General features: G+C 36.7%; 1 protein-coding gene across 4 annotated transcripts in view; it reads left to right on the top strand.

The window, feature by feature from the left end:
* The window catches only part of AGMO (alkylglycerol monooxygenase), a 192,950-nt gene extending 173,523 nt beyond the window's left edge, over positions 1-19,427 (top strand). For 2 of the 4 annotated variants that reach the window (XM_010399095.3, XM_019285765.2), the window contains exon 13: positions 18,061-19,427. In XM_010399095.3, coding sequence (XP_010397397.1) covers positions 18,061-18,141 — 81 coding nt within the window. In that variant the 3' untranslated portion in view covers positions 18,142-19,427. Of the gene's footprint in view, positions 1-6,314; positions 6,336-16,044; positions 16,119-18,060 lie in introns of those variants that run through there. The other 2 variants (XM_010399096.3, XM_019285767.2) reach the window with 2 other exon arrangements.
* The last annotated feature ends 5,123 nt before the right edge of the window (positions 19,428-24,550 follow it).

The raw sequence follows: 24,550 nt of genomic DNA on the forward strand, positions 1-24,550 counted from the left end.
TCTTATTGTGGAATTAATGTAGTTAATGGATTTCTAGAATGTGTGTTTGTATATAATGTTCTCATTGCTACAATAAATGAACAATGATAGCAATCCAAGTTCCAAACTGACCCGTCACGTTCCCTTTGCATACAGGCGAATTGTAATACTTGTTTATTTATATTTTATTTTGGTTTGCTTTCTGGTCTTTTAACACAACCTGAGTTTTTAGTCACAGTTTTCTGCCAGGCTTTCAATGGCATACCAATATAAAGTAAAGACATCATTTTTTTCCTTTTTAAAGACAACATATCACTTATAAAGCAGTTTAATAATGTGAGTATATAAATCCTTAATACTGTTTTCAATTGGCTAAAATTCTTTCTGACCTTTTTGCCACATAATTTATTCTGGTATGTTGTCACTATCCACCTATTCATAGATTTGGTCCAATGTGAGCTGTCCAAGATGGGAACTGGGTTTGAGGGGTAAGGGTCTCATACAGGATACATACATGTGTGTAGTTCCTACAACAGATGGGATGCCAGGCCAGGCATTAGTACACAAGTACCAGCAGAGACTGAGTGACAAGATAAAGTAATTGAAGAGGGAAGAACTAAAACCAGCTGGGGGTTATTGTTTGTTTTTATAGTTGCTGGTGGTGCAATTTTTGATGTAAGAGCACAATGTCAAGCGTAACAATGGAAAGAAAAAAGGAAAAAATAAAAAGAGAGAATTATGAAGGGAATCATAACCATCAGTGTGTGAGGAGCATTTTCCTTTGGAGAGCAGCAAAATTTAAGTTATGAGAGTTCTACTGCTGTTCTGGGGAAGAGGCAAGTGGGCTTTATATGTTTATTTGCCATGTGTCCCAAGAGCCTATCTTTTTAACTTTTGTAAGCTTAACAGGGATTTTAGACCGACATGGGGATGTTGCTGACCTGTTAGCTTTTTTTAATCTTCTTGACATTAAGAAGATATTACTGACTCAATATACGAGTAGATAAGCTTTCTTGTGCTGCTCTTCGTGTATGAGACAAGAGTTGATTCTTCCTGAATGGTGCTTCTTCCACCTTATGTTGGCCCTGGTGATGACAGATTGCAGGTCTTCTCTTTCCTCTGTACAGCAACCTAACATTCCCTGAACTCAGAGGTTTATTTGACTGAGTGCTGGTAGAGTGGTCTACCTGCTTGATATTGCTTGGGAAATAGGAATTTAGTCTCAGTCCATAAAATCATAGAATCAGTAGTTTGGAAAAGATGTCCAGGGTCCTGGAGGCCCACTGTTATTGCAGCACTGCTAAGTCCAACACTAAACCACGTCTGTAAGCATCACATCCACATATCTTCTAAATACCTCCATGCATGGTGACTCCACCGCTTTCCTGGGCAGACTGTTCCAGAGCTTGACAAGCCTTTTGGTGAAGACATTTTTCTTTATCTCCAATCTAAACCTCTTCTGGCACAAGTTGAAGCCATCTCCTCTTGTCTTACTGCTTTTTTCGTGGGAGAAGAGGCTGATCCCAGACCTTGCTACATCCTCGTTTCAGCTGTAGAGAGCAATAAGGTCCCCCCTGAGCCTCTTCTTCCTCTAGACCAAAAATACCCCAGCTCCCTCCAGCGCTCCTCATAGGACTTGTGCTCCAAACCTGTCACTAACTCTCTTGCCCTTCTCTGGACATGCTCCAGGACCTCAATGTCTTTCTTGTAGAGAGGAGCCCAAAACTGGACACAGGATTCAGGGTGTGGCCTCACCAGTGCCAAGTGCAGGAGGACAATTGCTGCCCTGGTCCTGCTGGTCACACTGTTGCTGATACAGGCCAGGATGCCATTGGCCTTCTTGGCTACCTGGGCATACTGGCTGCTCATGTTCAGCCAGCTGTTGAGCAACACTCCCAGGTCCTTTTCCATTGGGCAGCTTTCCTCAGCCTGTAGAACTGCCTAGAGTTGTTGTGACCCAGGTGCAGGATCTGGGCACTTTGCCTTCTTGAAGATTCACCTCATACAATTGGTCTCATCCCATCAATCCAGCATGTCCAGGTCTTTCTGCAGAGCCTTCCTGCCTTCAAACAGATCAAACATTGCCTTTGATCTTGGTGTCGTCTGCAAAGTGACAGATGGTGCATTCAGATTGTTGATAAAGATATGGAACAAAATTGACCCTAATATTGAGCCCTGAGGAACACCACTTTTGACCATCTACCAGCTGGATATAAGTCCATACTCCACCATTTTTTTGGGACCAGTCATCCAGAAAATTACCAAGAAAATAGTGTGTCTATTTAAGCCATGAGCGGCCAGTTTTTCGAGGAGAATTCAATATTTATGCCAAAGAATGTTCCCAGTCAACAAAGCTGTAAACTTCCATCTGATTATATCAGCTGAAGAATCAGCATGGTTGGGTACCGTTAAACCTGTGTGTGATTTTGCCCAGTTACCAGTAGCTATAAAAAGTATTGTATTAGACTTGATGGACCAGATGGGCTCAACTGGACTCAAGAGAGGAGAGGCTCTTCTTGGAGGCTTCTCTGGGACTGCCTTCCCAAAAGTTGTCATGTTTTTACACGTTAGATGTCTGGAATAAAATAGGATGTCTTCATACAAGGTTAGATGTGTGTTTAACAAAGATAAAATCGAGTTAATAGTATGATGCAGGCACATCAAGCATTTGTAATAAGATGTGATCTGCAGGAAAAGCAGAATCCATAGAGAAATAGCCAAATAATTTTGATTAATAAGTTTATTGCCTAAGATTTTTGTATAGCAAAAGGGATGAAATGTATTAATTGAATTTTTTTTGCAAATCTTAACATACCTTACACAAACATAGCAAAGTTTTTTGTGGAGATAAATCATTTCCAACTGGGGTTTTTTTTGGGTTTTTTGGTGGGTTTTTTGTTTTTTTGTTTTTTTTTTTAATGCAAAAAAATCCAAGAAGGCAAACTCAAATCCAGAGTTAGATCTTTTAGATTGATAAGTTCTTCCTCCGCTTATCTCAGTAATAGGCTTCAGTAGTATCAATTCCACATGAGTCTCAGTGAATTTTGACAGAATAATGGTAGATATATATGTCTTCACCATTATTTATTTTGACAGAATAATGGTAGGTATATATGTCTTCACCATTATTTCCTAAATCCAGATATGTGTCATACTACAAATTTTATTTCATTTTTAATGAACCACACATTCTGCACAGTTCCCTGGTTAAGGTTTTACATCATCAGAATGGAACTCTTATTTGATTTGTTTTTTTAAATTATGTTCCAGTACAGTACTTCATAGAGAGAATATGGCTTTATGGAGATCAAATCATTAATATAGGTCTAATTGGTTTTGCATATGTCTTTTTACTCTAAAATGGGTCAGCTATATTAAAGACATATAAATAAATGCTACTTCTTTCTATTTCACATTTTCCAGACAATTGTATTTCAGTGCTGAGTATAAATTCACATAGTAATCAATAGACTTGGAATTCATAAGACTGACAAACCACTCAGCAAAATTACAAAACTATGAATAATAAATTTTTTGGTTTTCAGTTATTACATGTTCTTGTTATGAATGTGTGTGGGAGAACAACTTTACAATAAACCCATTCAAGGCCTGTTTGGAAACCTAATACCATCAGAAAGTGGCCTTTACCATTGTTGCAGCCTTTTGGAAGATACTCCAGCTCTCACCCTGTGTGGATGCAGAGAAGTCACTCCTCATGCTCCAGTTGCTCAGTATTTTAGCATGGCTCATAGCCTGATGAGCGCAGTAATGCAAATTGATCCACTTCCTCATCTGTGGATTCGAATCAGCCCTGTGAGAAAGTTCCACAGAAAGCTGCTAGTTACAGATAGGACAAACCTATTCATCTAAATTAGATAATTGTGTGGGTTTAGTTAATGAAGAGCTCATGGTTGTCTATTCAAAAATACAGTGTCTGTGTTCAGACTTGTTTGGTTCTTCACTTTTGTCTCTATTCCTAAATGCATTTACATAAAACTGTAGGCTGCAATAAGCTTTTTTGAATCTATAGGTAGCTCATTCATTTCTTTTTCTCCTGTTAGAGGCAGGTGGAGGTGCTTTTAAGTACATTTTTTAAGGAGTTAGCTTCTCCTTTATTCAAAAAGTCTGTTCTCTGATAGTGTCATTATGGTATCAGTAGTAAATCCCCTTAGAGACTAATCTTGTGGTATCTGACAGTATTTTCTTTAACAATCATAAGACTCAATGCCATATTCCAGGTTGTCTGTAATAATCTCTCCTCAGGTTCTGTTATCTGTCATCACTACAGATGTGCCTATAATTATTCTATAAGATTATCTTGTTGCTGAGCTATTTTACTTATTTGGACATAATTTTTTTTTATAGTGTAATATTTGTTCTCATAGCTGAAAAAACCAGTGGATTTCTTTCAGGCTTTCAGGCTGTATTTTTGACGTGTGTCCTCCTATAGACTTCAGTAACATTATTTTGTGAGTAAGGGTTGTAAGATTAGTTCCTATATCACATATATGTATATGCATATATATGAATTGTCAGAACTGTGTCTATACTTCTGTAATCATGTTTCCTTTCACTTTCTTGCTCTAATGATTATAATGATAATACACTTATTTTCCATATTTCTGTATGACTCAGTAGTTAAGTATGAAGGCTTACACAAAATAGAAAAAGCAGTGGGTTTTTATAGCACTGCTGAAATAATGATATGGCTGATGTATAACTGCAAAAAGCTTCTATTCTGAGAAAGCTTGAAGGATGTAAAAATGGGATAATTTCAATAAATGTGGAAGGATTCATTATGAGTTAATTTAAGAGTAGACAATAATTAAAAGAGCTAGCACAGCAAAATATTTCAAGTAATTAAACTAAAACTAGAGATAAACATACTATTACCTAGATTAATTAGTCATCAAAAAAAGCTCTTTGATTCTTAATGAACAATTGAAAATGGTGACATTCTTACATTTAAATAGGTAGGGATTGATTCTTATTGTCACAAAGGGGCACTTTATCTTGGGCAGACACCTAACATTTTTAAATACCTCTGTCAATTAGTTTGGAGAAAAAAGGGAGGATTGCTCACTTTTTAGCTGCTAAAGTATTAGTCTCTATTTCACAAATAATGGGACAAGAAAGCAGAAAGGTCAGGCACTGATTCTTTTGGAAGTGCAATACATGAGTTGCAGAGGAGTAAATGAGACATGGTAGAATCAAACTCTAGTGTATAATACAGGCAGCAAAATTACCATAACACCTTTCTCTGTTTGAAGAGTTTTAGGCAAGGTGTGGCTTAGATACAGTAGTTCTTTTTCTGAATTTGTGGCTTTCTTAAAAGCTCAGACTTGCTGATTTCTCATGGTTTGGTCAAGTAAAACCACTTTCTTCCTCTTGTTCTTTCCTAGACGGATTCATACATTGTCCGTCTTGCTGGTGGCTTCTAAGTGGGGAGCAGAAGCCTACATGGCTAAGCTAAGAGATCACCACCTAGAGCGGATCTAACTTCTTATCCTTATGCTTTAGAAATATTTTATCTTCCACATTGGACTTGCCTTCACCAGTTTTAAAGCTTCTCTGGTTTGAAGGAATGCTCAGACAATCAGCAAGAGCACCTTTGTAGAATCTGTCAGGCCAAAGCTGTTCTGTCTGGGGAATGTACTGGCTAGGAGAGCAGCTTGGCTTTTAGTGCAAGAACACTGGTAATTTAGTTTGATCACTGAGCTGATGTAGAAAAAGGTGTCTGGTGTCTAGGTAGCAATCAATACATAAAACCCAAAAAATGTGGGGGATTGGATGTAAATGAAAGGTCTCGATGAACAATGGGGTGGAGAGGGATTGCCCAGAGGAAGAATGGTCAGTGGCTGTTCAAGTAGCCTGATGAGGGTATTGAAGTGAACATCATTCAGATGTCTTGTGAAGAGAATGCCCTTTTGATTGTCTGTTGGGAAAATTACCACTTTTATAGAGGTACTCTTTCCCAAAGCACTTTCCCAAAGATTTTGCAGACATCAGTGTTCATCTGCTTGCTTCCCTTGTTGATAGACAGATGTTTTTTTCGTTTCATAGCAAAAAGGCTATGACAGAAGGGGCAGGCACTGACTGCAGGTTGCAAACAGGTGCAGCTATGAATGAGATGGACGGAGATGTCCTTAAAATAAGCAAATAAACCAGTGAGCTATAAGCTTAACTGAGAGTGCTTTTGCTGATTAATTGAGCAATGAATAACCATTAAATCCAGGGGGGTTGCAGTCATATATGTGCTGTTCTGCTGTTTACTTACCAGCTGTATCTATCTGCTATTCACTTTCCACTTACATTTGTTTACTGTGTTTTAACAGGACTAATTTATCCCATTTAAGAAATACTTCAGTAATACTTCAAAAGGTAAAATTGGAGAAATGTGTTGAACAGTGCCAGTATAAAGGCTTCAAACCAGCTATGTAACCTGTCCTGAGCAAAAACATAGACTTTTGATCAAGTATATCTATGAAAGGATCTTTGGATATCAGTAAGTATAGGCAAAAAATGGAAGGTACGAATAAATACTGAACAGTTACTGAACAGTGTCATAAGCCACATCCTAATGTAATTTAGCTGATGTAAATACAATTCTGGGTCAAATCAATGTATAATATAACTTTGCATAAGTGTTTTCTTTGACTTCAGAGTTACACTGGGGATAACTGTGGCCCCAAAATGCAAAATCAAATCCATATTATGAGAGTCAGCCTACTGTCTGGTGGAAGAAAAAATCTTTCTAGAAAATGCATAGGATATATGTATTTTATATATCCTCTTCAATGTCTGTGTATGTGTATTCATCTTCATACAAATGCACACTTCTGTGAGTGATCTCTTTTCAGTGGTAAATAGTCTCTGCTTTCATAACTAGGGTTGTTGTCCTGATCACTAAATTTCTGCTGAAAATGGGAAGATGGGGAGCATTAGTGCATGCTTTCACTTTTTTATAGTTTGAAATCCAGAAAAAAATTGGTTGTGAACATTTTTAGTGTTTAGGCATTCACTACATGTGTTGCCAAGGTTTATTGAAAGCAGCTGGATGCCTGCCTCTGTCCTTCCCCTTTCTTGGAACTGCTGCCAGAACAGGTAGTCAGAAATGGAAAGTAGAGAAATATTTGAGCATCTGTGCTCTCTCTCTCAGGAAAACAGCTGTGGCTTCCATAGGAAGCACTGATTTTTTCCCATCAGCAAAGACTCTGAATACCCTTGGGTCCAGTTTTGGCACAGCAAGCCAAGTAGGATGCAGTTTATGGCTTAAAACTTATGAGAGAAGTCATTCAGGCAGTCCCATCCCTGGCAGAACATTGAGAGAAATTCCCCAGGCTGCAAGCCACATGTGGGTCTCTGACCTTTTATTAGCTCACCATGGGAGAGGTTAACAATTGTTGAGACTTCAGTCCTCCCTTTGACATACAAATACAACAATACCAAGTTGCCTTTCCAAGATGAGCATATTTAGGGCACAACATGCTTTTTGATGCAGGGTTCAGTGTAGCAGGGGAAACACCGCAAAACAAAAACCCAACCAAAAATTTGCTATAAAAATGAAGCCTGGTATTTTTTCCAGCATTCTGCCATTGTTCATATTATTGTGATTTGTGACTTTTTAAAACTGATACAATCATGAGACGGAAACAAATTCTCACCATTTTTAGCTCTTCATGTGGTCAGTGTCATGATTTATGGAACTCAGATTGCTCAATAGCTGGAGCGACATAAGAAATGTGTGCAATTATCTGATTTTTAAGGAAGCCTGTTATGTTTATACAAGTACATTATTTTTGAGATTAAAAAAAGCCAAGAAAGGATCCATAATTATTGATATGAGGGTTGTCTGAGAAAAAAAACACAGAGGGCCAAATCCACGCCTTTTTGAAAGATTTTTGTCTTTTCAGAAATTACTGTAGTAAATGCAACTATGTTGGATTTTAGCAAAACAGGGTTTGAAAAGTAATTATTTTTTTGCGAAACAGACTCATTGCCTGTTTTGCAGCTAAGAAACTGCAAAGATTAAATGTCTTGCTCTATGCTGCATAACCTATGGCAAAGAATGCAGATTGAATAGGCCAGTGTCCCAGGCTTTTACCATAACTACTTGATTACTCTTTCAGTATTAAAAGCAAATGATTTTTACTATGCAATCCTATGGCTTTAGTGTAGAGTATGCTGAGTGTAAAATAGGAGCAAATTAGCTCATGCTTCTGCCGTGAGGCTTTGCAGCTATTGTCAGAAGAGGCAATGCAAGCTGATCTCTAAATATAATAGTCCTATGACTTCTCTGATGGGAAGCAGGTTCAGCCCCATTCAGTGCCAGAAACTGGGGAAAAGAAGCATCTGATTCTGCTTTTGATACTTTTACTAACGTGACAACCACATCCGAGATTGAAATCAGTGAAGTCTTGCACAAGGTTGGTTATTGAAAAAGAATAGTTGCTAAGTCATGATTTCTCCCTGTGCTAAGCAGTCATATCTTTATTAACCCCTGTTGGCAAAGCTGATCTGAGGAAAAGTTATTTAGAGTTGGAGAGTGCTTTTGTATTCATTGTGAATAAACAGAAATACCAGACTGGCCGAGATCCTGCACTGGAGAAAGATCAAGTACCGCTACACGATAGACACGTGCCTGTCTAACCATTCACATGCAGACCAGCTTCCTTACGTAGCTGATTCCAATGCTATGCCATCCTCATAGCCATCCGTTATCTAACGAAAATTTTAGTTGCAAAAGATACTAGTTTTGTTTCCATTACCCTAAGCCCTAGCTTATCATCTTTTCTTTTTGTATTAGTCTTTTACATGTCAAAAGATTGATCTTATTCCCCTCCTGGGTATTTTTGTTTGTTTGTTTGTTTGTTTTCTCAAGAATGCACAGCAGAATTGCTTCAAGCTTTCCTACAGGTCCACCTTTTATAATTCTTGTAGTCTACTTCATGACTACATCCATCTTATCTATGCTTTCCTTGAAGACTTCACCACCTTTCAGTAGGCTTGATCAATACATTAAATGCTTCTTTTATATAACTCATATATATACGTTATATAATAGTTATATATAAATGCTTCTGTAAATATCTTTCACATTGATACTGACATCTTTTTGTATCAGCACTCTTTGAGACATGTTTTGTTTGTGAACTACTCTAACTCCAGTTTTTTTCTGATGTACTCCTCCTTAATGATTATTCTTCACAGGATATTTGTGTATTTGGTTTCTCTCTAGTATCTGCCATCTCTACTCAATTACATGTTTTCTTCAGTATCTCCAGATTTTTAAAAAACTATTATGCATCTCACATATTCCAGGAAAAGAGAGATATTTCTTTTTTTAATTTTTTTAAATATTTTAGAATATGTTATAAATGCCTGCTTTTTCATCAAAATTCTTATTTCTCATTCATTTTGTGATATAATCTTTGATTCTTCCTTTCTGGATGTTTCTTCTCCAACTCAGTTCTGCACCCTCCATACAGAAGTTTCATTTGGACCATAGCCCCTAGTTTTCCTAGTAAAAAGTTACATAGATTACTTCCATTAATTTTTTTTTCTCTAACCCAACTGAACAGTACAACCATATTCTCTTGACATAATAAGTGCGAATATGAATGAGTTAGTTCATTTGAATACATCTGTGGTTAATGTCAGTAACAACTTCTTTTATATAATTGAAAGATGATGAGTTTTTGGAATGAATGGGAGTTTCCCCAGACAAGAATAGGAGCAACAAACCACCACACAGGGAGAGTCTTGAGAGCAGGGAAGAGAGACACCAACAGCCAGGACATCTACTTTTCTGTGTAAAGGGATGGACGGAGGGCTGGATCAACCTCAGCAAATTTTTCTTGTCCTTGAACTTAAAGACAGTCACAGTTTACTGCCTTTGGCCTCAAAAGAGGGCTGGCGAGCTGGATGGCTGTGTTCTATCTTTAACTTGGATATGCATCTTCTATGGCAAGATTTTTCCTTTATGTTATTAATGAATATTGACCCACTTGCTTCATTCAGAAATTGGGGGTATTTTGGTTGTTGATTTGGTTTGATTTTTTTGGTGCTGAGAACAGCCTTCTCGGTTCTCCATTTTTCAATTAAAGGATTAATTTCTCCTTACAACATGTTGGCTTTAAGAGCAGTCTTCATCTAGAGTGACTTTTAGCCTTGATCTTCCCCTGTCTGTCTTGAATACTTCTCTGGTGTTTGTTCGCTGTACTGGAAATCCCTTCTGCTTGTCACTCAATTGTTTTATCCGTCTCTGCACATTCTTAATCCTTTCTTTCACGTCTGCCATTAGTCACAGTAGCCAGCTTTTCCCCATCATGTCTTTTCAACATCTGCAGCAAAGTTTTTCCCGTCAGTGATCTAATGTCTGTGGGTTATAATTAAAGGCTGGGATTACTTTTTTAATATTTTTTCCCCACACACAATGGAAAAATTTCCATTTTGGAGCTCATAGCTAGTCAACCTTCTCTCAAGAGGATATTTAGTATACCAGTGAGTGGAGATTGCTTTGCAGCACCTTTGTCAGAGCTCTCCAGGCTGACAGAGTGCTCTTGATTCTCTTCACCACCTGCAGGCAGTACAGCCACACTCTGAAATGCAGGCATCCATATAAAAACATGCATATAGAATATTTTATGTCTGCTAATGATGGAGAGATTAGACGCTGGATTACTTCAGTATAGGATTGTGTTAAACTGAAATAAAAATGGAAGGATTGAAGAGATTGAATTACCTATTTATTGAATTATCTCTGTCGATGCCTCTTTGGAAAATGTTACACAGCCAGGTTCTATCCTGTCCAAATTCTGCAATGTTATGTTTAGCAATTTTCCTTCCATGTTCAAGCTACTTTTTTTTTTTTTTTTTCTGTAGCTGTAATTTTCCTGTATTTTCAAACAAGGATGAATGCATAAAGGAGAGCTCCCTCCTGCAATGGTCCTTTAAATGAATTTGTCCCATCTTTTAAGTAAAACTTTCTTCAATGCAGGATTAAGCAGTATGGTACCTAAACATTTCTTAAAGCCATGACCATATAAAAATATACCCTTACTCTTATATATATGTATAGCCTTTCTCACTTAGAATACTGAATTTAAAAGGATTCAATTCTTTAAGCCTAAGAGAACAATATAAATTTGATAAAACATAAGATCTGTGCAGTAATCTATCAGTTAAAGTAAAATGAGCTTAATATTTTTTTTTAATAAGGAAGATTAAACTATTCTTTACATATAAATTAAATAATATCTTGTGAAGTGAAATGCTTCTTTGCAGATGTCTGTTTTACCCTCCAAGTTGTGTTTGAGCTACAAGTGATGCAGTGGGGTGTATGCAATTATGCTGCAGCTTCTGACATGCATGAATGTAAATGAGATGTTTCATCCCAATGGATGCAACTCCTGTTTAAATGTTTAAGATAATAAACTCAACAACTTTAGCCAAACTGAGACATGATTATCTCAAATATTTAATTTCTGCAATGAATGACTATTAATAACTCTCTCAATCTCATTTGGCCTGTTAGCCTGCAACAGATTAAACTGGTATAGTTTACTGGTTAAGTTTTTCATCTTTTTTTCCCATCAGTTTTGTTAACTTTTCTGAAAACCTTATTTTTACTTGTTGATTTATCATATAATAATTGAGACAATTTCCATGGCTTTTGCTTCTCGAATTTGGGGTTAAATTGAGGCTGAAAAAAATCATAACATTTAAAATACAAAAAGAGACATTCAGAATTAAGGTCTTCTGAAACTGTTGATCTTTGAACTTGTTTTTCAGAACTGTTTTGTCAGAAATAAAACTAAAGCAGTATGAAAGAAACTCTAAAATACTGTTATGCTATAGAATGTGTAACAAATTGTAAATTTTGTTCACATGTTTTACAAAATTTTTAAGATCAGGTGATAATTGCTAATTTCTAAACACTAAATTTCTTCTTTTGGAAATTAGTTGCAAAACAGCGACACAGGCTTAGTTCAGAAGTTATTTTTAGATGTTTTTAAATGATAAAAAGGATTTTTCTGTTTAACATGGTTTTACTTTGAGGTCAACTTGAAATAGATAAACATTTTAGGATGATCTAGAAATTTAAAGATGGAATTAGGTAACACTGTGGAAAGTATTCTCAGATGTTTCAATAAAATACTATAAGACAAATTTTATACTGAAGAGATGCAGAGTTCATATACATGTTAATGAGAGCGATGTTGATACTGCCTTCAGCTTGCATTAGCTCATCACAAGGTGAAGATTTAATAATTATTAACATATTTTGGAATTTCTATTCATATGACTGACAGGAAAGCTTCCCACTTCAGTAACTTTTTTTGTCTTTTGGGGAATGAGGTAAAATCTTCCTAATCCTAGTGCTTAGATTGTGAATTATTCTGTGACTCAAGAGAGAAGGTATTTCATAGGTAACAGTTCAACAGGATACATTTATCTACACAAATGATTTGAGAGGCAGTGGGCTGGTTTCTCCTGAGTGAAGGACATGATGCCAGATAACATGCTGCTTGCACATAAGCCATTTTAGGTCTAAATATAACTGCAATAGCACTGCCTGTGTAAAAATCCCCATGTATTTAACTGAGGAATGTGACTTACTAGCTTGTGTGCAATGCCAGGAAAGACAGAGTCAAGCTGGTGCTGTGCAGAGATTTAGCAGCTTATGTGCTTGCTAGCTCAGGCATCTCTGCAGTGCACTTGATTTCGTACTGGGGATGTGTCCAGCTGTGAAATAGATATTCTTTCTCCAGATCTTTCTTTGTCTTTCCTGGGTAGGTAATATAAGCCTTTTAAGGTATGTGGGCTTTTGCAGCCTGTGTTTTCATGCATTATCTAGCTTTAGAGTCTCAGACCGTATTTTAATAAAAGAAGGAATGTTTAAAACATTTAACAGAATAAAATGGAGATGTATATATCTCTTCCCTATTGTTTTTTCATTATTTGTTAATAGCGAAGCATAAAACCGATGAGATATGTCATAAAAGAATATGTCATTGTGGTGAACTAACAATATGCTTTGAGGGTGTTGAAGATACTTGGCTAAATCCTGTGTGTGTCCCATTTTCTCATAGAGTCATAGAATAGTTAGGCTTGGAAGGGACCTTTAAAGATAGTCTGGTTCCACCCTGTCTGCACTGAGCAGGGACATCAAATACTTTGTTCTAGGTCAGGGGCATGCTGGATCTGTGAGACCTGCTGCACCAGTAGTCTGAATGTGTGTCATGAACGCTTGTGGGGAATTTCCAGACATCTGCTACTTTGAAAGAAATCTATAACATAAGCTGTGAAGCCACTATTATTGTAGTTGTCCCTGTTCCCTGGTATCCACAGTTCCTTCACAAAAAAAAAAAAAAAAAAAAATCAGTTTCCCACTTTCTTCTGCATGTATTTCCAAGTATAAGGTAGTCAACACACAGAGGAGGAGGAGGAACCTTCCTGTTTCCTAGTTTCCCTTTCCATCTGTTATTATTGCAACTTTTTTGATAGTGCAATCTTCTTGAACTGTGCACTGTACAAGATTAGTGATTCCTGGATTTGCTGTTAATGTCATGGCATTTCTCTACTAGCCTCAGACTGCTCATCTCCAAACTTTGTACTGAGAATAAAGATCCATGCATTTGTTATCCAACTCCTGACTTCCAGAAATAGTAAACCTCTTTCCTGCCTTCTGAAACATAGATTTTCTGTCTCTGTGTATTTCAGAAACTGTAACATCCCTCTGTAGAGAAATGGGGGGAAAAATGGTATTTGTGAAAAATGCATCATTTGGGTACTTTTGAAATCTGGAGTAGTTTGTTCAACCATTTTGTTATTGATATTGGCAATTTTTTAACCTTTGTATCAGTTTGTGATCTCCATCCTTAGCTGGAAAGGACAGTGACATTACCCAGACACAGCCTTCTCAAAGTCTAAAACTCACATTATCATTACTATTGATGGTATGAAATTATGTCTTGTGCCTGTGAAGAAGCCATGTCCAAATTTGTATATAAAGAATATAGAAAGAGCCTTAATCATGTTTGTTTTGTAGTATCAGTTCAACAACTCTAACATCACATTGACAATTCTCAGAATCACATTAAGAGGACTAGTTGTTTATCATATTTGCCAGTACGAGGTTCACTTTATGATGTGAACAGCAAACTTAATGAATTATATGGATGTGCTGATCTTACTGAGCCCTCTCCAGAGCTAAGAATACATTATCCAGCACAGAGGTGTTCAGAGAATTCAATATAATAAACATGCCCATTCATATGGTGTTGTACCCCAGAAGTTGCTAATAACGGTTGCAGATTGCCTCTGCAGCAGAATTTGGAGTGAACATGCCTGGCCAGACTCTGCGAAATGTCAGAGAATCATTGAATGATTTAGGTTGGAAAGGATCTGAGGTGGTGTGGCTCGAGACTTTCCCCCCTCCTTAAAGCAGAACTATCTTTGGACATTTGTCTACATTTTTAGACCGATGTCTAAACCCTTCTAATTCTATCCAGATGAAATCTACAGGAGGAAAGACAACATGTCTAGGCATCTCAGATATACAAAGACATTACCAAAATGAAAATGGCAGAAAACAACATTAGTGTTCAGTAACAAAGCTAATCATGCAGAAGTGGGTGCCTGAATTTAGCTAATGATTTTAAAGTACTTTACAGCCTAATAAACTTCAATTGCTCCAATGGGAATTTCCTGTGAAGAGCAGACTCAGTCCTGCAGTCAATCCATTAGTTAAGCCATCTTTGTTCTTGTGAATAATGTTATTTGCATTTCTGTAGACTTATTCAGGGAGAGATCATGGGCTGTATGGAAATAGACTGTATGAAAGGAGGGAATATAAATATTTGTACTCTTCCAGCAGTCTAAAGGACAGTCTATAATTAATCTGTAGTTACTCGAACAGGTAAATGTAACAAGTGTTTATATTAAGGTGACAAAAAGTTTGCATTTAACTATAGGGTTGTGAGAAGTTCTGCTTTTAGGCTTGTTCCATATATGACTACTGTCCACAGTAATTTTTCACTTTAAGACAGAAGTGAAACTATTGTTCATATGTCATATTGTTTGTGGGGGAACTTTTTTCAGTGTAAAAAAAGAAAAAGGTATACTACTTAATTCTCTCTTTTTATTTCAAAACTGGCTGAAATATGAAACTGATATGTGAATACTTTTATCAAAGGAAAAATATTAGTGGGTTTGGGCAATATAAGAAGGAATGAGAATTTCTGTGACAATAATTTAGAAAGTGAAATAACCCAAAACCGAACAACCAAGAAAAAAACCTAACCTGTTAGCATATGAGAGTGTTGAGTAGAAAATACAAAATATCTGCACATAGGATTCAGGAAATATGTTTTCCCAAGGGCATTAGAAAAATACTGGTCAACTATAGTTGAACTTGCCTGGTGGAATGCTCTGCTTCCTGCTGCCCACACTATTGTCTGCTCAGAGTTCTGGCACGTATCGTCTCAGCTTTCCATTCCTGACATCACCTGATTGCACAATTCATTCAAGTGGGTCAAGCCTTGTGACTCCGAAATATGTAGCAGCAATCAAAAGAAACTGAACTCCAACCTACACAGCAAGTTTCTGCTTGGTAGCCCCATACAGCTGGCTCTGTTCAGGGCAGGGCAGCATTACAGCAGTAGAGGCAGCCAGAACTGCTCTCACGCAAGCGAGGATGTGGCCCCTTAATTTTTTATCCTGATGTTTGGGTTTTTCTTAACCGCGCTGCTCCGCAGAACCTTGCAGCATTATTGTTTCCTGAATGCGTTATTTCCATCAGGTACTGGCAGTCCTGACATTGATAGGCAGTGAATCAATACTTTTGTAGAATTGTGAAGCCAAACTAGTTTTGCAGATCCACAGTGTGCAGTATGTGGTTTTCTATTCTGGATATAATAACTGCAATTTGAAATACTCCCCCAGAAGCATTGATTGCATGCTTTAGGAAATTCGCAATAAAGAATTTAATTAACAAAGAAGAAACTGCATCACTTCATTTAAAAACGGGAAATTCACCTGAGATATTTTGTTCATTTTCAGGCTCTAATAGCAATAACCATCTTTAGCTGAGGACATTTCCTGGGGTTTAATGGCCCATGGCTGTGCTTCTTCAGGTGATCATCATCATCTCCCAACAGTCATTAATCCCCTACAAATACCCTGCACCTCAGTCATTAAATGTGCTTCTTCTGAAAATGAAATAGTTCTATATTTAATGCATCTTCCAGGAATAGGAGGGAAATTTCTGAGGTGAGGAATGAAAGAAGTTTATTAATGTGTCAAAGAAGTACTAATTATGACAAGTGGATAAGTTCTGTTTCTGGAGATAGCATGACAAAGAATTTTTCCACAGTTATGAAGAGAATGTTATGTGTAAGTCCTTGTTTTATGTACATCATGATTTACACTCATCTCAATTGCATAACAGCCAAATCAGAAATACAGATAGTTATTTGTAGTTAGATTTCTTCTGCAGAGCATCTCAGCATAGAACTATCTCACAAAAGAAGCAGACTGTGTGACTGCAGTATTGCTTAAAAAGACTTTCCATATCTGTAAAAATAGAGCTATGCAGGTTTATTAGGTATTTGTGATAATGAAAGAAAATAAAAAGAATTTATATCTTTCATACCTGAAGTCTGAAACTCTTACAAAAAATCTTTTGGTGAGAATTTTATGAGTCTTTCTTACAAATAGGACTACGACTACAGCACCAACAGCATCATCAGAAGTTTTAAACACAGTAGACAGCCTACCTCTGCTCAAGTAGAATTAAAGCCTTCAATGAAAATAATTGAAATTCGTTAAGAATTGAATGAGACTTGGGGGTTTTTGATTTTATTTTGAATTCTACTTACTCCTACGTTGTGCTGTTTTCATCCTGTGCTACTAAGCATGCATAGCATACACCTAATGTACACATTGCATGAAGCCTGTACCTGTCCCAGAGTGTGAGAGGGATCAGAGCAGACACTGCCTTCACTGAGTGAAAAATTAGTACTTTTTGGGTATTATGGTAATTTATTATTTATGTTGGACATTCTGATCCATGTACTTCGGTGAGAGACTGTGTAGATGAAGACAGAAGTAGAACTTTGGGCCATGCATTATTAAATATTGAATGTTAAATTATGTTAATGTTAAAATTAGAGCTCTCCTAGTCAGCGCCTTTGGATTGCAGATTGACCTGAAAAAAAGAATGATTACAACCTGACTCAAAAATTCCTTGTCAAAATTTTCTGTTTCTTCTAACAAAAAATGACAGGATTAAAAAATCTTTCAGTATAAACAAATTGTTTTGTTTCACTCACAGAAAAAAATTCACTTCAGTAACCAATAACAATTTCCTTAATTTTGCAATTTTCCAAATAAAAGAAATTTTTCTATGTGAAAGACAAAAGTTTCTTTCAGAAATTTTTAAATACAAAATACCACATGCACAAATGTGCACACACATTTTATCTTGCTCCATCGTGGGTTCTAGACAGAACAATTACCTGATATAGATTTTACTCTGAAATTTTTCTTACTCATCCTAATGCAGTTTTCAGCATATAAACTTTTGAAAAAAATTTACTAGATCTCTCATTAAATTCACCAAATAAAAAAAAAAAAATTGCGCAGAACCAAGGACAAGATAAAGAGAATTGAGCTTTTAAGTTGTTTTCAATCTACCTTATATCTCATCATAAACAGCAGGTTGGAGAATAAGTACTGATGTGTTGTACTGCAGTAAGAATATTTCTTTTGCTGTAGATCCTGTTTAAGCTTATTCATACCCTATCATGCAACTTACAGTGTCAGCATTCTTCAGACCATTTGTCAAAATTCAACAGGAATGTCCACAATAAAGAGTAGTAAAAAAAAGAAAGCATATTTTTCTAAAGTGAATTTATCATATACCTAGAATTCTTGTATTTTTTTTTTACTCAAGTTCTCTGTTTTCACCCATTCATTATGTTTACAGATCAATAGAACTAAAAAAAAAACCAAAAAAACCAACCAAACAAACATCATATAATGTTTCTCATTCTCATTCTAAATTCTGTGTTGTAGGTCTTGTTTTCCCTCTGTGCTGCATTCTGGGGAATCCAAATTATGAAGCGGATCACTTCATTCAAAGATAAACACCACTGAAAGAGCAGATCTAACATCACCTCAAATATGGAAACAGCACTTTAGAATAACTGTCTAAGTTCCTCGGAATTAATCAACCATGAATCATGCTGAATTGCAATCAGTTCACTTAAGATACGAGAGATTTGTGATTTTTGTTTGGATGTTTGAAAGATTCCTAAGGGGGTATATTCATTTTTATTTACTTTTTAAAGAAATATTTAATTTCTCCCCAATTTAAATCAAATATTCATTCACAGCATAGATTTTTACATTCATAGGATTACAAATTCTTAGAAAACATGTAAAACTAATTTCATTTTTGCAGTGATTTTGTTAGTAATAATATGTGAAAAGTATTTTTCACAAGAGGAATAATTAAAATCATATCCGATGTAACGTGGTATAAAGTGATTGACTGTCTTCTTATTGAGGCTAAATATAAACATATGTGAGTGTCATTTTTTTCTATAATGATTGAATTACATGAGAATCTCCATGTCATGCCCAATTCAGTGTTCATAACATACAGCTACATGAGGATGAGTAGTTGAGGCAAGAAAATTATTAAAAACAGCATGATAAAATAACTCGACCTAGTATGAGTTGAAGCATCTTCAATAAAATTGGCTGATGTATGTGTTGTACAATGCAGACATGCAGTTTAGGCTGAGTTATTTACGGAATACACCTGCATTGCCAACTTTAGATAGTGATCAAACCAGGATTTACACGTGGGTATCCCACTGACACTCACTCACAAGACAAAATATTTGCAAGGCTGAGCCCTTAATTTCTGGTAATTTCCTGCCGGGTGATGTCAGGGGAGATGCATGTCTTGTCTTTCAGGAGCTGTTGGAAAGAAGGTTTGTACTAAGATAGGAAAATTAAATACAAATGGTGGAGGGAGTCTCCAAACAGCAGGACTGGCAAAAATACTGGATCTAAGTTGTTTTTCTTTCCTCACACTCATCCAACTCTTTTTTTGGCTCCAAACCTTTTAGAAGTGCTTAAAGTCAAGTAGCTCAAAAATGAAGTCTGTCCTAGATGCTTCAAACTAGTAATAGTACCTGGATTTAAAAATGAGTTTGTGTTCTGTTTTTTTTACCCATTTCATTTTCCTTTAAGATGTTAATGGCTGTCTAACAGACATCTCAGGTTTAGACACATAGCCTACTTTTAATTAACCCATATTTCAGTCTCTAGCTGTAACAGATGCCACTGTCTATGTAACTGGATGTTTACAATAAATTGTTAGAAACACACTAATGTTATATAAATAAAATAGTTGCAATGTCTAGTGATAATATCATCTTGATTGTAAAATAGAACCTTCAAAACGCTTGGGTTACAAGGAGCCTTAATGATAGGTTATTTGATAGGTTATTTAATATGTTATTTAAAAAATAGCAGAATCTGATTCCAGAAGTACAAGAAAATCCACAAACTTCTTACGTGGCCCTGTAAGCTAGTGCACCTATATTTTCCAAATTTTTAATGATGACATGGTCAGTTTAATATGACATAAGAAAGAATCATATTGAAAGTCAGTTTCCTTATCAAAATAAATCCTTCAAAGAGACAGGAACAGGAAAAAAATTTAATATTTTCTGCATTTGAAAACTGGCAATTTTGGAGGGACAACAATGAAGAACTAAGTAAAATTAAATTAATTTTAAAGCTGTCCTAGTGAATGTCATGTATTTACATGAGTGTCTGATGAGGACAACCTAGTCATTAAAGCAGGGGCCAAACAAATTTCCACTTTTCCAAGGGTTTTTAGATCCAAATTTCCTATTTCCATGGACTTGCCATAGTGTATAGGTTGTTTGAAAGCAAGGTGCAGGAGAGGAACAACATTCTTCCATTGCATACTGATCAGTAGGGTCTGAGGGCAGCTTCTCTGGCTGAAGGCTTGAACAGACTTGTGGTGGGTGTCCAAGACTCATGTGCTTTACAGTAACATCACTGGGTATGTATAAGCAGTCCTTTGGCTACAGACTGAAAGCTTGGATTTGCCCTTCTTGGAGAAGAGAGTTTCAGAGACAAGCTCTTAGAAACGCCTTTGCACCGTTCTTTCAGTAGCTATGTGGTAGGTAACTATATCCTGTCAACTTGCCTGTCACAAATTTTTGAAAATATAAATTATTTCATATTTTAGGCACCTAACACCTGTGCTGGATCTAGTTTATGCTGTCTTTATATCCATGGCAAAGAGTGAAACAATCATTCTGAAGGTGTCTGGGTTGGAGTAATCAGGAGACTTTGGAGACTAGTTGGCCACTGAATTGAATTATGTGCAGTTAATATATATCAGGCAGTTAATTGAACTGAAAATAATGCTCATTGCTAGCATGTATGAGTGATATTTTGATAAGCTACCCTTCTCCCCTCGACTTTTTAATATTCCATTACTTATTTCTTTAGAATATGACCACATTGTGTGGTTTGAACAATAGAATGGGATCAAGTGAAATAAGGTGAATTATGTGAGGACAGTAGTGAACAAAATATTGATGCAGAACTAATAGACATTGTAGGAGTAACTATCTTTCTTTTGGCAAACCACTCTTTCAGGTCTCTAGAAACAAAAATACTCTAGAGACTAACAGCCTAGCCTCACATGTCCAAGTGTGAAACTTCATAAATAACATTTGTAATTTGCACTATTGCATAAGACTTCCTTTTGGTCTTGTTTGTTACTAAATTCCCCAGTGATACACCTTAGGAGAAGAATGTGGATAAACAGAACTTTTTTTCATCAAGACTGTTAAAAAGTGATTCCCCTGTTCCTACCAGCTGTTGTAATGTTACATCCCTACACATGGCCTTTCCTGGACTATGTACACAGCAATATCAAGTTACTGAAAACCCAGAAGTAAGCAGCTGAATCCTGTGTCACTTGAGACCTGACCCTGCACCATTCAAGTCACCAAAAAACTTGCTGCTGACCTCAGGATCAGGGCACAGTATTCCCTGTATGAAAACAAGAATGATGCAATATTTACTGCAACTCAAGCTTTGGTGCAGTGCATTGATTAACAGAGTTTCACGATTGCTTATTCCCAACAGTGGCTAACATCGTATCCTTTCTGGTATAATAAAATCAGAGCACCTTGGTGGATAAGTGCTGACAGTGAAAGTTGTAACCTATACTTACCAGATATAAAGGACTCAGGGCCCTTTCTCTTGTCTCTGTTGTCTTCAGTTTCCTCTCAGATCTGTGGGATTAAGGGCCTCATTACTTAAACCATTACCTAAAGGAGGTAGTTGATCAGATATTTTAAAGCTACCTTTTTACAGACAAATGTCTGTGAGCTTTCAGGAATTTATGTCGTGTGATTAGAAACTAATAAACTGTATGGCACCAAAGGTATGAGTTGTTTGGAGTTTAATTTCTGACAAAAAAAAGCTAAGTCTCAGCAATGGAGTTCATCAAGAACAATAGTAACTAAGAGAATATGCAAAGCATTGCCTATTATGTAAACTGTGTTGTCCTTAGTTTAAGTTTTTCTGAAAGCTCTGGCTCCTGAAATTATGTGAATACAGAAATATTTTTGCCTCCTGAAAACAAGACCTATAGAAAGTTCAAAATCTAAAAGGCAGACAAGAACATTTAAATCAGTAATATTTTAAACTATTTTCCCTCTTAAAACACCCTAGTGATAACACGAGCTTGACTCACGGTTTTTAAACTCTTGGGATTGCTAAAGCTGAATGGGAAAAAACTATTCTTGATGTACCCTTTTTCCGTAAAACCTCTGTTTCCAGCACAGGCATACACAGGGGCTATGAGGCAGAGTTTCGCTGGGTTTCCTGGTTCCCTGCTGGTGTTTGACCAGCAATTCAGTTTGGAATTCAAGCAAAGCAGGCCGCAGGCTGGCTTTCTGAGGGCCCCTGACCCTCAGTAACTCTCAGCAGACCTCACCACACTATGCCGTGTTGCCTTCCACCCCCAGCAGTTTGGGAAAAGCAAACAAGAGATGTACTGTGGACTTCAGGATTTTCTCTTTAGAGAAAACAAGTGTTAAAATACCGCATTTGAAACTCAGGTACAAACCACAACATAAAGCTAAAATAAGATATCTCACATGCTGTGGAGAAGCACTTCCATATTAATATCAAGGCCAATGGAAAACTTGGCTCGGTTCTTTGTCTTTTTTGCCCCACCTATGGAAAACAGCAGAAAAATGTGGAAACATTGAGTAAAAATGAACTGCTGAGTGTCCTTGTGTTTATGGTTTGGCACAGAAAAGCGATACAAAATGAATTCTCTCCACCCCACCCCTTGCTATATTTTTACTTCTTCCTCCTTTATTCTTTCTCCCCATTTTTCTCTTTCTCTCTCTAGTGTTTATTCATCTTTGCAAAATATCCTCTCCTGATTTCCTTAGGTTTGTTATGTGTGGAGGTACATGGTGGCATATTTCATATCCACAAATATTTTACTTTTTTTTTTTCTTTTTTTTTTAATGGGAGCCAATACTTACATAAAGGTGCCTACTTTCTTTACTGTTCCTATCAGTCAACAGGCTCTTCTAATATCCAAAAAACACTATACACTGCTCATACATTGCTACTGTTATATTTATTTATTTCACTTGTTTTTGCCTCGTTTCCTCTAATGATGCATTTTCTATTTACATTTAACTAACATGGCACTGTCCTTTTCCCAGTTTCTATTCTCTCTCCTGTTTCCTTGTTATTAATTCTTTGTAGTTACTTTTTGTCCCTTCAGCACCATGCTTTAGCTATCACTGTCTCTTTGCTTCAGGGTGTATCACTACAGTTTTTGTGGATCATTTAATGTGGCAGAGACAGACAGCCCAGTATTAGCAATGGTTGATTAAAAAGAGATTAAAATAATGAAGAAAATCACGGAACATTTTAAGCACTATGGAATTTGTGGTGTTTTCTGCTACTTACATTTTTTCCACAAACCTTGAATGCAAGTACTTATCAGCACATAAATTACAATTTGCCAGGAAAGAAAAATACCATAAGACAATTGAACTACAATTTTTAGATCAAAGAATAGCTTACTGAGTGTGATCATGTCTTTTGCTGCTGTCTGTCTGCATTGAGGTCATGAGCCTGTTATTTGAACATAATGGCATTACTCTCTTGCTTCACGTAGCAGCATTTGCGATTTCAGATCTAACAGCCCTTTACCTTCTCTCTGCTCATGACTCATGGCTGACTCACTACCTTTAATCATCCTGAAAGCAAAGGTTTTATTTTTGCTCTTCTTTTAATCACAGTGCAAAAAAAATACTTTGAGGGAAGGTAAAGTGTTATATAGTGCAGCAGTGTAGGTATGTACCAATGTGCTTATTTTTGTAAAACCTCAAGTATTCCCAGTTTCCTGTCTATGACCATAAACTGGATTTGACAGTGATGTCTAAGAGAGAAAAGCCTGATGATCAGGGATTGGTGGAAGAAAAAGAAGGCAATTAAAGGCAAGTTTCTGAGATTCTGAGAACAAAATCTGTCATTGAGGGTCAGATCACCTTTGGTTTTATTTTATATATTATTTATTTTATCTGAAATATGGCTGCAAGAGAAAAGTATTGTCTTCATGACTTCATGGCCAATAATAAGATATATATTTGAATACATTTTTTTCTTTGCTAACAATATTCCTATTATTCATGAAAAAATCTTTGAGTGTCTCATGCCTATAGTTTATTATGGTTAATTATGCCTGGTAATTGGTCTGTAGTATGTGTGTAAAGGGCCTTATTAGTGAAGAACAATTATCAATGGTTTGTGCTACAGGAGAAGGATTGTTGTTCAGTATTATTTTCTCCAGGTTTTCTCCTTGCAAGAAAGCCTGGTGGTAGAGTTGGAATTTAGCTAACATAGCCCTGGGTATTATAGGATCATGAAAACTTTCTGTATTCTACTAAAGGCTTCCTCCTCACACTTCTTTATGGAAACCTGTGGTATTTTTCCTGAGGAATTAACCAGCTCTTAAGATGCTACATGGAAAATAACTCATCTCTGAGTATGGCTGAGAGACATCTGAGCCCTGGCAGAGACAGGCGTTGTACCGTGTCAAGCAGCCTGAACAAGGTGAGGTGTCCAGCCTCCTTTCCTCATCATTTCCAGGCAGGGAAGCATAGATGGACTCAAGAAGCAAAACTCGCAGAGCAAGAAAGAGCACAGGTTTCTGCTGGGGCAGCCAGGGGGGTGTGCCCTGGCACAGGGAGAGTTACAAGCCTATCGTGAGTACAAACCTATCAGGCACAGCAGTGAATGCTCAAAGTCACTGTCATTCAAAATAGAAATTTAATAAGAACAGATGTGACAGAGGAGATGGTCCACAGAGAGTTCCTGTGGCCTATTTGTGGTGATGGTTGTTGTTATGATAACAACGCATAATGCTTTCTTTGTGCTTTTCCTGTTTAGGAATTTCTCTGTTACCTTG

Source organism: Corvus cornix, chromosome 2, assembly GCF_000738735.6.
Source record: "Corvus cornix cornix isolate S_Up_H32 chromosome 2, ASM73873v5, whole genome shotgun sequence".
Lineage (NCBI taxonomy): Eukaryota > Metazoa > Chordata > Aves > Passeriformes > Corvidae > Corvus > Corvus cornix.